The following is a 15,858-nucleotide window of genomic DNA, read 5'->3' as shown; positions in this document are numbered from 1 at the left end:
GTTTGGCACGCCACGGGAACAGGCTGTCAACCTCTCAAGGCTTCCTCACTCTTTATGGCTTTCAACCCAAGGTCCTGGGTGGTGGCCTACCTGATTGCTCTGGAGCACTACTGATGGTGAACGGGTGCCATTCATACTTAGCTATGACTGGGATATTCAGGTATACGTAGTCACCAGGTTTGTAGTGGAAAAACTGAGGTCTCTTAATCACCAAATGAGTCACCTGTATTAAAAGAGAGAGAGAGAGAGAGAGCACATGTGAAGAGGAGACACGTGATCACACATGGCAATGTCTTGTTTGCAGATGAACTGGAAAGAGACATCCAAGCTCTTACTTCCACTTCTACCCTCATCAGCAAATTAAGTCCATATTTCCATTTACTTCATCATTTGCGCACCAACCTTTGAAGGCAAGAGGTTGATTTCCACGATGCACAGGCCTCCAACATGTGACAATGCAACACCAAAGATCTTCTCTAAGAGGAACAGAAGTCCAGGCACTACAAACCACTTCCAAAAATTAGGGCCGTGGACAATTAACAAAGCCCAGATGAAGATGTAAGAAAGGTGAGTCCAATAGAAGACCTGCTGGTTACAAGGAAGAGCATTGTATTGGAAAGATCAAGGAACTCTTTTGAAAGATAGTTAAAATCACCCAAATATCCAGAGAATATATCCATAATTTAAAAATAACTGAACAAAGGTAAACTAGGACCACGCACAAGTAGTGACCATACACACACTTTTAAAAGCTTCCTCTATGCAGAATGTTTAAGAGAGGTAGCAAAAGGCAGCATTGCATTTCTAAAATGAGAGGCACTGGAACTCAGCTGATCCAGGTGTAGTGACCTTTACCCTCAAAGTCCTTCCTCTAGTCCCAGGACACATGAGAACAGCTTGTGTTTTCTTAGTAGTGAAGAAAAGGCACTCTGTACATGTTCAAAGCCATATTTTGGCAACTATCATTACTATCATAATTATCGTCATCCTCATTAACATTCTTCCAGGCATGAGCCCTGGCACTGTGAATGCAACTGCTCCTGAAGGTGACCTGCTGCGCACAGACATGTTCATTTAGTTTGCTTGGTGCTACTAAGTAAACAAAAGAAGCAAGGAAGAGGCCGATCACCTCACCTCAAAATGGCCGCTTTTGCGGACAAAAGTGCTGGAGCAGACAAGCATAACGCAGATCAGGAGCTGCAGCACAAGGCCTGTGATGGACGTGGTTCCATAAATCCAGCCAATCCCAGGCCGAGTGGTGAACAGGTATTCCCAAAGTTGATAGCTGTCTTTGGTCTGAGACATTCTCACTACATGGGAGAGAAAGGTTGGGTGAGTGCATTCCGGGAGCCAATCGACACGGCTGGTTTAGTGTGGAGGGAGAGTACAGCAGGGTCATTGGCGACAGATGGCACAGTTGCAGCAAGCCTGCAGCTTCCCTCTGGGAAAGGCCCATTTTCAGAAAGTCCTTTTAGTGCAGCTTTTCTCCTTAAACACGGCTCCCAAAAGGTTCCATTGCCGTGTGCCCCCTCCCTCCGTATTAAATCCTGGTGTGCCTATTTCTGTGACCTGGCAAACGGTTGGGGCCGCCCCACTGAGATGAAGTAGCCTCTGTTCCCCATTCAAAATGTCGCAGCAGCGCTGTTCCCAAGCATTCACGATAGCGCAGTAGCTGCTTCACCAGTTCAGATCAAGTAGCCTCTGTTTACCGTTCATAATATCACAGCTGCACTCTTTTAATCTTTTACAATATGTTCACTGTTTAAACTTTTGTAAACCGCCCAGAGAGCTTCGGCTATGGGGCGGTATATAAATGTAATAAATAAAATAAAAATAAATATCTCAATGCTGGATTCAGTGCTTCCATTAAACTTCCCTGAACAGGGGAGTGTGGACACAGGCAGAGAACAACTCTCTCAGTCACTGAGCAGCACCTATGGGATTGACGATGTTCAGTTCTACTAGCTGGACTCTGCCCACCCAACCCTAAAGTATGGCCATTTCAAGTGCTGTGTGTCCCATGAAAGGTTTTTAGGTAGCGTCTACTCTGCTTTTCTTGCTTCGACCTAAGCCGAATTCATGAAAATCTAGATAAACCCAGAAAGTGCTTCTCATTCCGCTTCCATGCAGATTAGTCCCAGGCGTGCCCTGGAGTAGCATCCCAATAAGATATATTCTGTATTATGGTTTGAGCCACAAAACACTGACAGGTTGAAGAAGAGTTTATGAAGAGTTGGACATTAATTCCCGCTGAACAGAGAGGGCCATCAGGTCTTGCAACCAAATTCTTCTGAGCTCTGCCTTTGTTAACACACACACACACACACACACACACACACACACACACACACACGGTGCTTCCAGACTGGTGACTCCTAGCGCTACCCAATTATTGCTCTTTCTCTGCATGCTACGTGCTGAATTGTAATTCCCTTTCCTCGCTTCAAGGGACATAGTACTTTTTTCTGTGTGAGCATCCTGTTACATTCTGTCCACAGCAATGGGCCTGACATAGGTGTATGAGCAAGGCAGGGCCTTGGGCATCCCCACTTTTGTAACCTTTTTAAAATAACCATTTAACAGTTGAGCTAAAGAACTTTTTTTATTTCAGTGCTACTGCACAGTTACTTCAATAACTTTTAAAGAACGTTTAATGTATTTTAGAGCAAATTAGGGGAACGTTGTGTGTGGGGAACGTTGTGATAAAATATCACCAACCAGTAAGACTGTATATGTTTTAATTTTAAAAAAGCTGCCTTGAGGCCCAGCATTGGTCAAAAGGCAGGATACAAATAAACAAACAAACAAACAGATAGCAGTTTAAATAAACACTAGTTTGACTCACACAGAGCCTCTGCACGAGTACTTTATTGCTCAATAACATATTTTTCCACGGGCGCAAGGCCAACCAGGAGTCCACTGGACGCTCCCACTCCCAGCCACTTCCCCTGCTCCCTCCTAGGTGCTCCAGCAATGACGTGATTCAACGCTGCTGCTCCCCCCCCGCTCCCTCCCAGCCGCTCCCCCCTCACTCGCTCCCAGCCACTGCCTGCCCGCCTGCCTGCCCACCGACCTGTGGGACTTCCCTGAGGCCTCCCTGCCTGCGGGCCAGCGACCCAACCTCCTCAATGGGCTCCCCAAATCCCAGCCGCTCCCCCTCCAGCTGTGTTTATAGATCCTGTTGCCTAGCAACACAAAGTTCTTAGCTCGAAACCTCCGGCATGCCAGGCCTTGCGATGTGCCGCGCATTGCCTTCACATTTTATATAGAGAGACAGATATTAGGAAGGGGTGGGGGGGAGAGGTAGGAATTGGGACCAATTCAAAGTGCTGCTTTTGACTTTTAAAGCCCTTCCGGGTACTTGAAGGACGGCTTGTCTCCACCCGCACTGGCCCAAGTATTAAGAATTTCAATGGCAGGCCTCCTGGGCACCATCTGATGTGAGTTGCTCGGCTCCGTCCATTTTCTTCTGCTGCCCCTTACGCCTGGAACGCTCTTCCAGAACATTTGAGAACTACAAGTTCAATCGCAGCTTTTAAAGCTCAACTAAAAACTTTTCTTTTTCCTAAAGCTTTTAAAACTTGATGTTGTGCGGGCTTTATACTGTTAGTTTTACCCTACCCTGTGCCTGCTTACCCTACCCTGTGCCTGTTTGCATTCTCTTCCCCTCCTTATTGTTTTACTATGGTTTTATTAGATTGTAAGCCTATGCGGCAGGGTCTTGCTATTTACTGTTTTACTCTGTACAGCACCATGTACATTGATGGTGCTATATAAATAATAATAATAATAATAAGAATAATACAGGCCTGCTAGGGGGTGGCCCCCCAGTTGGGGGTGTGCTCTTCCCATAGAGGCTGCCTGGTGCCTGCTTTATTTTCCTCCTGACGCCAGGCAAAGACATTTTTCCCTGAGCTTTTTAGATTCAATGTTAACCCTTCTGTCTGTTTAATGCTGCTTTTATAATTTCATGGCTTTTCACTTATTTTATTTTTTGCATTTACATTTTAATTGTTTCATTCTCTTTGTAGACTGTCCTGGTAATATGACTGAAGGACAGTATAAAATGCATGTAATAAATAAATAAATTGGTGCTTACCAAAGTTGGCCACGTGAGCCCCTGTGTGAAGCACAGTTAGGGCCGCCACGGTGTAGCCCACCAACTGGTGCAGAATGACATTCTGGTCTAGAGGCAGAATTCTGGCTACCCAAGTAGCCCGTAGCCACGTCAGACATCGGCGTAACATCAGCACCTTGAACGAAAAATAAAGTAAATTTACTGCAAAACTTACTTGGGGAACGATGATCTGCTAGACTTGGGCTGTCACTAGAATTAGGGGGGTCCTGCGGTTGCAAAACTTGAATTTCATCCCTTTTGTATCCTCAGTTTTGTTTCCCAAAACTTTACAGAACTTTGAATATTTAAAAAATTAAAATTCCATGTTTCAAAACTCAGAAAAATGAGGAAGTCGAGATACGAACATCTGTCAGAAGTGCTAACTGAATGTATATCTCCATGTCTGTAACAGGGTCATGTTTCAGAAGGTTAATCCAGAAAGACTATCTGAGCAATTTATGTCTGGGGTGTAAATATGACTCAGCTCTACAAACAGCTTTTTACTGAGTCAGACTAGTGGTCTATTCAGCCCAGTATTGTTTATTCTGACTTATTTATTTATTCATTTATTTTATTCAATTTATATACCGCCCCATAGCCAAAGCTCTCTGGTAGCTGTCAAGGGCGTCAGGGAGATAGGTCTTTCCACCATGCTCCCTAAGATCCTCTGGAGATGCGAGGGATTCTCTGTGTGCAAGCGGTGCGCTCCGCCTCTCAGCTAGGAGCCTCTTGCAGAGCCTGGAGAAACAGGCAGTGTCTACCGCCTGATTCTGGGTGTCTAATAATGGTCGGAAACACAGTTCTGGGCGAGGCAAATCTATTTATTTCAAATATTATTTAAAGGCCATTGGAAGCAGCATACCTAACCCATAGTAGGTGAGACAGGTGCCAGCCAACCACAGCCATTGCCCTCCTCCAAGACATGCCATTCCATCCCCTACTTCACTTTTTCTTTTCCGACCCACACTCAACATTCTGTGACTACTGAGGATGGTCAGTCCTCATTGGGCTTCCCTTTCTTTTTGTTGCGTTTGCCCCTGTAGGACGTTCTTTTACAAATCTGTTGTTCTTCTGTAAATCTTGGGGTACCCCTGAGCATGCTGATATGATTAGCTCCCTGGTTTCTCAGTAGCCACCAATTCTGTGGCATTCACCACCTGGGTTCATAAGAAGAGAGAGTGGTTTTATGAGCTTTAAGAAAGAGGGTGGGATATGGGGGGGGCTGGATTTCATAGAATCATAGAATAGCAGAGTTGGAAGGGGCCTACAGGGCCATTGAGTCCAACCCCTTGCTCAAGGCAGGAATCCACCTTAAAGCATCCCTGACAGATGATTGTCCAGCTGCCTCTTGAAGGCCTCTAGTGTGGGAGAGCCCACAACCTCCCTAGGTAACTGGTTCCATTGTCCCACTGCTCTAACAGTCAGGAAGTTATTCCTGATGTCCATCTGGAATCTGGCTTCCTGTAACTTGAGCCCTTTAGTCCATGTGCTGCATGATCAAGAGAGCCCACAACCTCCCTAGGTAACTGATTCCATTGTCGTACTGCTCTAACAGTCAGGAAGTTTTTCCTGATGTCCAGCTGGAATCTGGCTTCCTTTAACTTAATTTAATAACTGTTCTTGTTTTGTCTTTCTGCTGGACTCTGCTCTGACCCACCACGGCCATGCCTGCACTCTCACTACCGGTGTATGTGTAATGAGACAGACTCACCACTATAAACGTACAGTTGAAGTTCAGGCACTGCCCACAGCCTTTTGCCAGGATGAACCAGATGCCGGAGCCAACGTGTTTCAACGCTGCAAAGGTGAAGAGGAGCATGTTCACACACACATAGCTGCCCAGGAAGAGGAGTTTGATCCCGTTGTTGTGCCAATACGCTGGGCTCAGGTAGCGCGGTGCGTGACACCTCCTCCTCGGAGCTGCGGGAGGCTTTAACCAGCTTGCAGCACTGCCAGAGGGGAGAGAGGAGCCCATGAAGCCACTGTGGACCACCTAGGAGCAGCTCTTTGGCAGCTAGAGCAGTACTGGCCAGGCCCAGCAGTTCACAAACTTGCCCACGCGCCACACAGTAGGCAGCTGCTCACGAAAGCTTACTAGTCAAGCCAGGCTTATTTCACCACAGAAATGCACAGAGCTTTTTAAAAACTAAGATTCTCAGGAGCCCCAAGGCCGCAAGAGATATCGACCTGATTAGTACAATACGGTGGATTGTCAGCTGAATTTGTTTCAGAGTAGCTTGTCAGGATGGGGGCTTCAGCGTGGTTTCTTAACTGCGCACACACACCACCATGAGACCCCAAGGCTTGTTGTTGGGTAGTCTGGGGTGGCGAGTTTTCAGAATGGCTTGCTGTGACATGCAAACCCGGCACGATGGCTTGTGCCAGAAGGTGACAGAGTTGCTTAATAAGAGTGGCAGGAAACCTGACCACTCAACTTGCTGCCTCGCGATCCCACCAGCTGTTTGTCAGGTGTTGTATCCGATTCCCATTCGGGTTTGCAATTGCTGCTCACTCTGCACAAACCAGAGAATTGCACAAATCAATTCACTGTGAAATTTGTGCAGATTTCCCCAAATTTTTTATAATTTTATAATTTGCAGACTGATTTTTTTTTTTTTTTTTTACTTATGGAAATTTAGTCAGGAGAAAAAAACCCATAGGCCAAAAATACACATTACATGCAGAGATCATCAGGGTCTGCTCCAGTTGGAACCGCCCCTGTCCCTATGGGCTAACGGTCATCTTGACCCTGTGGGGAAGAAGGAGCTGTTGGTTTGCCCCTCCATTGGGAGATGGGAGTGGGGGGAGCAGGGCTCCACTCTGCTGGCTCCACTGGTGTCAGAGAAACTGGCCAGAACTTTACTAACTACATTTCATTTGGACTAGAGAAGCTGGTCCATTGTGCCCAAGGACTGTTTTCAAAGTGAGGTGTAGCAAATTCTGGCTTGAGGCAGAAGACACCTGAGGATGTGCTGGCATGACCCATTCCTTGCCTTGTGAGGAAAACTGCAGGAACATTCGTCTAAGCATTGTGAAAGGCTTGACTGAAAGAGCAGATAAAGGGACTGCATTAGTTCTGTTTCTCTGGAGCTGACACCCTGCAACACCCTTCACCCATGAACAATCACTCTTGATGGAGTATCCAGACTATGAGCTTCATCACACGGGGGGGGGGGGGGGGGGACACACACCGCATTTCCTTACCCTTGCTTCTCCGCCCCAATGTTGTCCATCATTTCCTCTCTCTTCCCGGAGGGGAAAGAAGAAACAAAGGCCACGTGGCCCATTCAGGGGCCATTTTTATCATGTCGCTTTTCCTGCACACAACAGGAAATAGCGGCACATTCCACTTTTTTAAAAAAAAAATAGGATTAAAATGGGTCTATTTTTGCTACAGAAAAACGAGCGGGAGGCGGATGTCATCGTTGTCATCATCTAAGGGACGCGCACACATCCATAAGTGGGCAGGAGCGAGTGTGCGATAGAACGCTCGTCTGAAGGACTTCTGTGTTGTCAGCCTGTTGAATTTGAGTGTTTTCTAGTTTGTCCTATCTGTTTTTAGCCTTGACTTGTTCCAGTGTTTTGTAACGAAATCCAAGTAGAGCACCAGCCTATGTAGTCTGGATAAGTCGTGTACTAATAAGGCTTTCAAGGCTTCTTTGCATTCAATAACATTATTCCCTTTCTGCAGGGCCCATCCCACGTTATTGCTTCCTGATGAAAGCAGGTAAGATATTCATGATGAATAACCTCCCTCAAATTGCCCCACGTCGGTTTCTGTTTTCAAAGCCTGGGGTGGGGATGGGGTAGGGCGAAGCTTTACTGGTTACCTCTCATTATTTTTCTCTTTTCATTTTTTATTAGAATCATAGAATCATAGACTAGCAGAGTTGGAAGGGGCCTACAAGGCCATCGAGTCCAACCCCCTGCTCAAGGCAGGAATCCACCCTAAAGCATCCCTGACAGGTGGTTGTCCAGCTGCCTCTTGAATTAGAAAATTCCACTATAAAAATGAAGAGAAAATTAATGAGAGGAAAGCCTCCCCTTGCCATGGGAAAAGAAACAGACATTGAGACAACCATGAGAGGCTATTCAAGGGGCAATTAATAGCCTATTCATAATTAACCACCCCCACCCCCACCTGCAATAAATCAGGCTAAAGCTGCTATTCATTAATGCTGAGGGGACGTTTGCTGAATGGCGCTTCCGGGTGGAATGTCAGCCATGGGGAAGGGCAAGGCTGGATAAAATAGGGCGCAATGTTATTAAGTGCTTGTGTGCAACCTATTTCACTTCCGGTTCCAGCTAACGTCAGAAAAGCCATGCAGATAAAGGCAAAGGCAAAGATGCCATCCTTTTCTCTGTCACAGGCAGGCCTTTCCCCCTCTCCCCCCCCCCCTGACTACTAATCTGCTGTGAATTCCAGAGGGAGACCTGTGGTAGTTTTGCTGCTTTCATTGCAGCAAGAGTCTTGTGACACCTTCAAGACTAACAGATTCATTGTGGCAGAAGGTGCCGTGGGCCAAAGCCGATGAGGAGGCGCATGTGATGAAGTGGGCTCTCATCCACAAAAGCCTCTCTGCCACAACAAATGTGTTAATTTTTAAGGTGCCACAAGATGCTGCGCTGTTTTTTGAATGTGCGAAGGGAACCAAGGTCCCTTCACTCTGAGTTGCAACCGCAACAGCTCCCAACTGCAATGACAGCCGCTGCCGCCGCCTCAAGCGTTCCAATTGCATTGAACTGAAGCGCAGCAGGGGAACGCGGCTCATCGTCAAGAGCCTGCAAGCAGCTGTGACTGACAAAGAAAGGGAGGGTGCCACCTCCCTGCAAACAGGGTCCTGGAGATATTTTCTTAGTCTAGAACACAAAGGTGGGGAATGATTTCTAGGTGCCAGGGCGGAAACAGCTATGTAGGTCGCTGATGAAAATGGCCTGTCTAGACTGAAGGCATCAGGAATGTCTACGGAGAAATAATGTGTGAGGAAGAGCAAATACTACCTGTCAAGCAGAAGACCCCTGGAACCATACTCCAGAGAGTGGTGGGGGCAGATATCCTCCATGCATTGCAGAAAATGGAACGTGTCGGGGCAAGTCCCAATGTTCCTTCTCCTTGCAGTGGATGGAGGATATCCTTAGAGGGGATACGACACAGCGGTTCCTTCCAATTAAAGGCAGGGCCCTTCTCTGCCGACATCCCAGAAATTTACACCACCCGCTGGAGTACCCAACATCCATAGGAGGCTTCATCCGAAGGTCAAGGTATCCCATTTATAGGGTTGAATGGATGCCACTGGTTTCCATGTGTCGGCCCTGGCTAGAGGGACGTGGGCACTAGAAATGGCAGCACCCCTCGTGGAATGAGTGGAGAGTCCCCCAGTCCTAGCAGGAGCAACGGCCTCCTGGCACAGAGAGATGCAACTTGCACTTTGTGGAGCTGTTGTCAGGAGCTGCCCCTCGTCAGCACGCAACTCCTCTGCTGAGGGAACTGCACAGGCTGCCTATTTGTTACGAGGCCAGGTTTAGGGTTTTGTAACTGGCACATGACACACTAAGCCAGTTTAGCTCAAAACGCTTAACCATCATGGTTTACCATGGTGTCTGAACAGGACCAATGACTCTTTAAGATAGGGTGACCAGATGCCCAGAAATGCCCGGAGTCCTCAGGCAAAACTATGCTTGTCCGGAGCAGCTGGGGGGGGGCAATCTACAGGAGAAGCAGGCACCCTGACAGCTACGGTCAAGCGTCATTTCATGCTCACTTGCTTTTCCCAGAAATTCAGAACTCTTGTGAGACTTCTGGTGAGATTTCCACCATCCTGGAAGTCTTGCGAGATTTGAGATTGCAGCTGGGGATGTGGGGCGTGCTTTCGCGCCAAAACCAGTCCGGCTATCAGAAAGGCACTTATCAGCAGCCAGCAGCCACAGCAGCAGTCAGCTGGGCCTGGGCGCATCATCGTCGTCATCATCAGTGATGGAAGCTACCGCCGCTGCATAAGCAAAGAGGAGAAGGGGTGGTGGTAATGGCGGCAGTGGCAGCCAGCATGGGTGAAGAAAAAGGTGAGGAGGAGGAGGAGGAGGAGGCTCTCAAAGCTTGCTCCCGCCTGAGGACCTGCGATGCGGTCCCCCTCTTTGCTTAGCCGTGGTACATGGCTTTATATGCTGCCCAGGCTTGTTCCCCCAGGCCTGCGCAGTCCAGCCTGGCGTGGCACACAGGGCATCATGACCTAGCACAGCTACCGAGCGGAGCATCGTGGCCCAGTGCATGGGGCGGCCTGGCCCGGCCTGGCATAAGAGCCAAGTTAGCCTGAGCAGGCCATGTGAGTGAACTGGAGGAAACAATTGCACTTTTGCAGCAGAAGGCTGAACACTGGGCCTGTATCATCTCTATAGCAGCCAGAACAGTCCTGGGCCCGATGGAACCAGTGACAATTCTTAGTTGAGTTGCACTGGTTTCTTTTCCACCAATCCAAATTTTTCTGTCCTGGGTTTTCCCAATGAATTGTAATAAGAAATAGTTGAGTTTTGGGAAGAAGTCTGGTATGCGCTGCTGTTCTCACATACACTGTTGTGACTCTCTGATCATTGACTGTTGGCCTTCACGGCAGAGGCGTTACACTGCCAATAGAGGAAGCCAATTCCCAGAACTTTCTGCAGGCTCGCTGGAGTGCTGCAGTGATCCCTCGGCTGAGGATGGTAAATTGGGAGATGCAACAGCCCTGAGAGGTGGACTAGGCCCAACAATGCTTTGAGCTCTTTGGAGAAAGACAAAAAAGGCAGGCTATAAGCGGAATAAATAAAAATTGATTGAAAAAGAACACTTTGTTTCATCCCTGTATTAGTTGCATCAGGGCAAAGCATATCTCTAATAAACAGAAACTGGTAAAGGATTCCCCAAGGAGCAATAAAGGCTTAATCAACCTATTGTGAACAGAAAGTAAGCATGTTAGGCAAATCTCTTTTTAATAAGTATTCGATAAGTTTGTCAAAATGAAAGCAAGGAAGAAATAATTCGAATAGGCTACCTGTTTAAGAATTAGATGATTAATTAATTATAGTAATGAAGGATTTTTGGTTGATTATGTGAAGTTTCATCATTTCCATTAATTTTAGTAATTGTAAATAATGCTTATGGATGTTATAATTCATAATTTCCTGAGATTGTAAGATATCCTGTTTGCAGGAAGAGACCTTTGCTCCACCCCCACCCAGGGAAATGGAAAAGTCCAAGTCCCTGGCGCTCAGGAAGGTATATGCAAACCATTCCAAAATTATGAAAAAATATCAGTGTTGTGGTGTGGATCCTTGTGCACATGGCAGAAGAGGCTGGTAACACTCCTTTAGACCTCCATGATGAGAGAGCCCTCGGGGAGAAATTGAGGCTCACAGGTTATGGAGAGGATGAGGATGAAGAGGAAATACCTTATGGTCAAGTTCTCCATGACCTCTGGGAAATGCTCCAGTTCCTCTCTGAGCTCCTCAAAGGTTATGGACCCGCTGTTGTCAGAGTCGGCCGACTCAAAGAGAGCCGTTGTGAGGTCATCTAGCTTTTTCTCTGGCAAAGAGATTGAACTCTCTTTCAGGCACGATTTTAGGACAGTGCGCAGTTCATCAGGCTCAATAGAACCACTGCCTAGAAGAAAAGAGGAATTCCAGTTGACAACTAATAAATTAACAAGAACAGATTTATGACCTCACCTTTGTGGTAATGAGCTGTTCAGAGGGAAGCAACTCAGTGGTTCCACGTCTGTTGATACCATCTCTCCCAGTGAGAAGCCCCTGACCGCCTTGGACACCAACATCTTGTGTCACTGAAGACTTGGGGCTTGGTAATCCACTTCTGGGGCATGGAGGCTCTTTCCTCAAGGCTACTGCAGCTCAGGTGAGGCAACAACAGGAACAGAAGCGCTGAGGAAAGGACTGTTTGCATTTGCTATTCCCAGGTGCGGCAGGACCTCCGACAGCCTCCTGCACCGAGGTTTCTGAGAGTCAGGAGCTGCAGAAACTGCCTGCCCAGTGAGGCCTACAAGGCCCAAGGGAGAGTTGCCCATGGGACTTTAGAATCAAGCAAGGCGTTTTAAAATGGTGCCCTATATTTTCCTATGAGAACGTTTTGTTGTAAAGCAGTATATAAATATCCTAAATAAAGTAATTGCGTCAGCTGACTTGCCCGCCGAACCTGTCCAGCTGTATGTGAAGGTTTCCTAGGGAAAAGTGGGGGAAGGATCGTCCATGTGGTCCTAAGGAAAGAGCCAACATAAGATTGGATGCAGAGCCTGGATGCAGAGATTGGGTGGAAGCAGCAGGGTAATAGTGGGGGGCTTCTGTAGCATCTGCTGGTTCAATATTTTGAGTAGGCCAGACCAGCTGCTGAGTCCCAGCCATTCTTCCTTTGCAAATAGATGTAAACAAGCACATTTTCATGAGGACCCTGCAAGACCCTAGTCAGTGTAATCCTGTTGGGCAGCTGCTGAGGCCCATTGCCCAGAAAAGGGCCCACTGCCTGACCCCCAGAGCCCCTCCTCTTCTTGCTCCCACCTGTTGCTGCCCTGCCCAGGTGTGTGAGTAGTCACAAGCACTAGGTGAAGGGCCAGCAGCTTCTGCTGGCCTTTGCCCTCTCTTGGGTAGTAGGGAGTGTTGGCCCTGAAAGGAAGGGAAAGTGAGTGGGCAGTGGTGAGGTGACCCACTCGACAAGGGGATCCCCTGAGGGCATCTTGCCCAACAGCCCCCCCCCCCCCCCCCGGCAAGCACTGACTTAATGCCTTTGCCTCATTGATAACCTCTTTTATGTGTTGAAATTACCACAATGCCTTTTCCCAATGGATTTGGACATGAAGACTTGGGCTTGTAAATGCTCTAGCCTGGGTGTGGGGAAACTCCAGCCCACGCAGTTTCCCCAGACCCTTCCAGCCTCAGTGGCTTGGGCTCCCTCTGTGGGCTTCTCTTCTTCCACAAGCTATGAGGGAAGGAGCTGGGAAGAGTCTAGCCCATTTCATGGAGCGCACCATATCATTACAATCAACACAATTTCTGAAGATTTATTTCAGGATATGGTAAGTCGTTACTGGATTACTAGGCTGGCACAAGAGCTGAAAAGTAATTCTGCACAAATCTGAAAGCTGCACTTCTTGAATTTCTGTCTGTTATGCACGGCTGTTAAAGGCACAAAATTCCCAATGGAAAAACTTGTAGCAGATCTACTATTCCACGTTAATGTGCAGAGCCAGGAGCACTGGCAGCTGATGTCTTGAGGTGCCATTGTTGGGCAGAACAACAAGGCACTGAAAAACAAAATCTTGTTTTCATAGAATATGAGTGAACACGTGCGCTCTTTGGAATTTTACCATCCACATCATAAACCTGGAAGAGGAACCGGAGTTTTTCTGTTTCGCTTCCATGTATCAGCAGTTTCAAGGCCTCCAGCAGCTCATCCAAACTGATGGTTCCGCTTCCATCCGAGTCAAACAAAGCAAAGAATCGCTCAGCGAAAAAGGACTATAGGAGAGAGAGGAAGAACGTTTGCAAAATCAACTGGAGGGATTTGATCCAGTGGTTGAAATCAGATCCTCAAGTTCCCATTGGTTTGCATTTTCAATAGGCCTTCCTTTAATAGGATGGGGAAAGGTGATTGATCCTTGAGTATTACCGAAGGAGAAACTTGCAGGGAAGGATTTTGCTGGCGATTCAAATCAACATATGGAGGCCAGTTCCATGCATTTCTTTTTCCACCCATCCACAGTCTCCCAAGTCCCCTTGTTTGTCTAGTCCCTTCTTGACACTGGCCCATCCCCTTGCCCTATTATGAGGCTTTCTCCCTGTGTTTCTTTCTTGGCACTATTAGAGTGCCACTACCTTCACTTCTGAGGTCCCATCTTCTCAGTCATAACCTACTTTGTCTCCATCAGGCACCCTCCTTCCAGATCCAATTCCCACTCAACATCCCAGATTTCAATTATGAACATAAGCATAGCTGGACCATTGCCGTAGTCCAGTCTGGTTTCTTGTCCTGCCAATGACACTTGCCTCCTTCACCTTGAGAGCAGTTTTGAATTCTTCCAAGTCAATCTCTTTATCATCACCAGCGATACTCTCAAACTGCTTGGATACCCACTCAAGCCATTTTGTGTTGTCCTCTACATTCATGGTGCTAAGAAATAAAAGACCAGAACAACTTTTGAAAAGACATCTTTGTACTCAGCTTTACGTTGTAATGGATGTGGTTTTCTATTGTCAATGTGTGAAGGAATCACTTTGGGCAGGAGAGAACCTATTAGTAAAGGGGCAATTATGTGGGCATTTAGTTGCTGCACCCTTCTACATCAGAGCCAGCCAAAAACATTTTGTTGTCCAAGGGAGAAATTCTGAATGGCTTCCCCATGGTGGTAAAAGCAGAGTAACGACCTAGGCAATCAGTGAATTGGTGCCTTTTAACAGAACTCTTCACTCTGGCCCATCTCTTGTCCCAAGCTACCTTAAACATACCAGTTAGCACTGGTAAGAGAAGCCACCATTGGTGAATTTCCCTGTGGGGCTTCTTGTAGTGCTGACCATTTTAAACATTCGAGCCAGGGTGGGGGTCCTGCAGTACCTTGTTGTAACATGCGCACCCGGTGAGGGTGTGTTGTTGGGTTGGTTAACAAGCCACTTGCAACCCTAAAACAGCCCATGGGTTCTGGGTGGCTTGTTAATCAGCCCCACAACCCCCTCACCAGATTTGCATATAACAATAAGCTAGGATTCCACCCTAAGACACCTTGCACATGTACTGCTGCCAAGTCACGTCTGCCCCATCCTATACGTGCTTTTGAGTCTTTGTACCTAAATGCAATCTTGTTAGATTCAGTGCAGCGTTCCAGCCTGTCTAGATCTTTTTGAATCTTGATCCTGTTAACTATCCTTCCTAGCTGTGTCATCTGCAAATCTGATAAGCAACCCCTCCACACCCTCATCCAAGTCATTATAAGAATACTGAACAGCACATGACGTAAGACAGAGCTCTTCAGCACTCCGCTTGAGACCTCCTTCCAGTTCCAGGAGGATGTCAAGCCGTTAATTAGCACTTGTTGAGTACAGTTGCTCACAGCTGAGGATTCACCTAATTGTAGTATTGTCCATCCCATATTTTACCATTTTGTCAACAAGGACATCATGGGAAACCTCGTTAAATGCTTTGCTGAAATCAAGATCTACTATGCCCACAGAAGGGATGAGTCAGGATATACAAGTGGAGAGATAAGGGCAAGTAAGGACCCAGAAGTGGACAGAAAGTCAATGCAGGCAAATAATTTTGGCAGCACAGTGCTGGACAGACGTGAACAGACAAAGGTAGAGAATGAAAGACCAAAAAGAAGATTGCAGTTGTAAAGTTGAGAGATGGCCAGGGTATGGACTAAATTTTTTTTACTGAGGAGACAGAAAGGCACCACCATATTTTTGTACTGTTGTAAAGGGAGCCATGACATGTTTTGGCAATGGACTGAATATGGGAGGCAAGACAGTGAAGAGAGAAGAGCCAAAGAGAAAACCAAGGCTTCCAGCCCGATCAGCAAGATGGATGGTGCTGTCAATAGATAAGGAGAGTGAACAAAGAGAGGAGGACTTGGGAGGATCTTGGACAAAGATGAAACATCAAAGCAGAAAGACTAGAAGAGGCCCTTGAGGATGCAAGATTGGATGGAGAGAGGAAGTTCTAGGGTAGAGAGCTAGAGCTCAGTGTCATGAGCAAATAGGAGGTACAATAT

At 47.1% G+C, this 15,858-nt stretch overlaps 1 protein-coding gene across 2 annotated transcripts in view; it reads right to left on the bottom strand.

Moving 5' to 3' along the window:
* NOX5 (NADPH oxidase 5) overlaps positions 1-15,858 on the bottom strand; it is a 31,324-nt gene that overhangs the window by 11,534 nt on the left and 3,932 nt on the right. The window contains exons 2-9 of one of the 2 annotated variants that reach the window (XM_063142382.1): positions 14,141-14,264; positions 13,462-13,612; positions 11,540-11,750; positions 5,829-6,066; positions 4,100-4,253; positions 1,135-1,310; positions 403-585; positions 91-223 (exon numbers count right to left, since the gene is read on the bottom strand). In XM_063142382.1, the coding sequence (XP_062998452.1) occupies positions 91-223; positions 403-585; positions 1,135-1,310; positions 4,100-4,253; positions 5,829-6,066; positions 11,540-11,750; positions 13,462-13,612; positions 14,141-14,260 (1,366 nt within the window). In that variant the 5' untranslated portion in view covers positions 14,261-14,264. Of the gene's footprint in view, positions 1-90; positions 224-402; positions 586-1,134; positions 1,311-4,099; positions 4,254-5,828; positions 6,067-11,539; positions 11,751-13,461; positions 13,613-14,140; positions 14,265-15,858 lie in introns of those variants that run through there. The other variant, XM_063142381.1, reaches the window with a different exon arrangement.

The sequence above is a fragment of the Elgaria multicarinata genome, chromosome 16 (genome assembly GCF_023053635.1).
Source record: "Elgaria multicarinata webbii isolate HBS135686 ecotype San Diego chromosome 16, rElgMul1.1.pri, whole genome shotgun sequence".
In the NCBI taxonomy this organism is placed as follows: Eukaryota; Metazoa; Chordata; class Lepidosauria; order Squamata; family Anguidae; genus Elgaria; species Elgaria multicarinata.
Note: the sequence above shows the minus strand (reverse complement) of the source record. Positions and strands in the feature narration are given on the sequence as shown.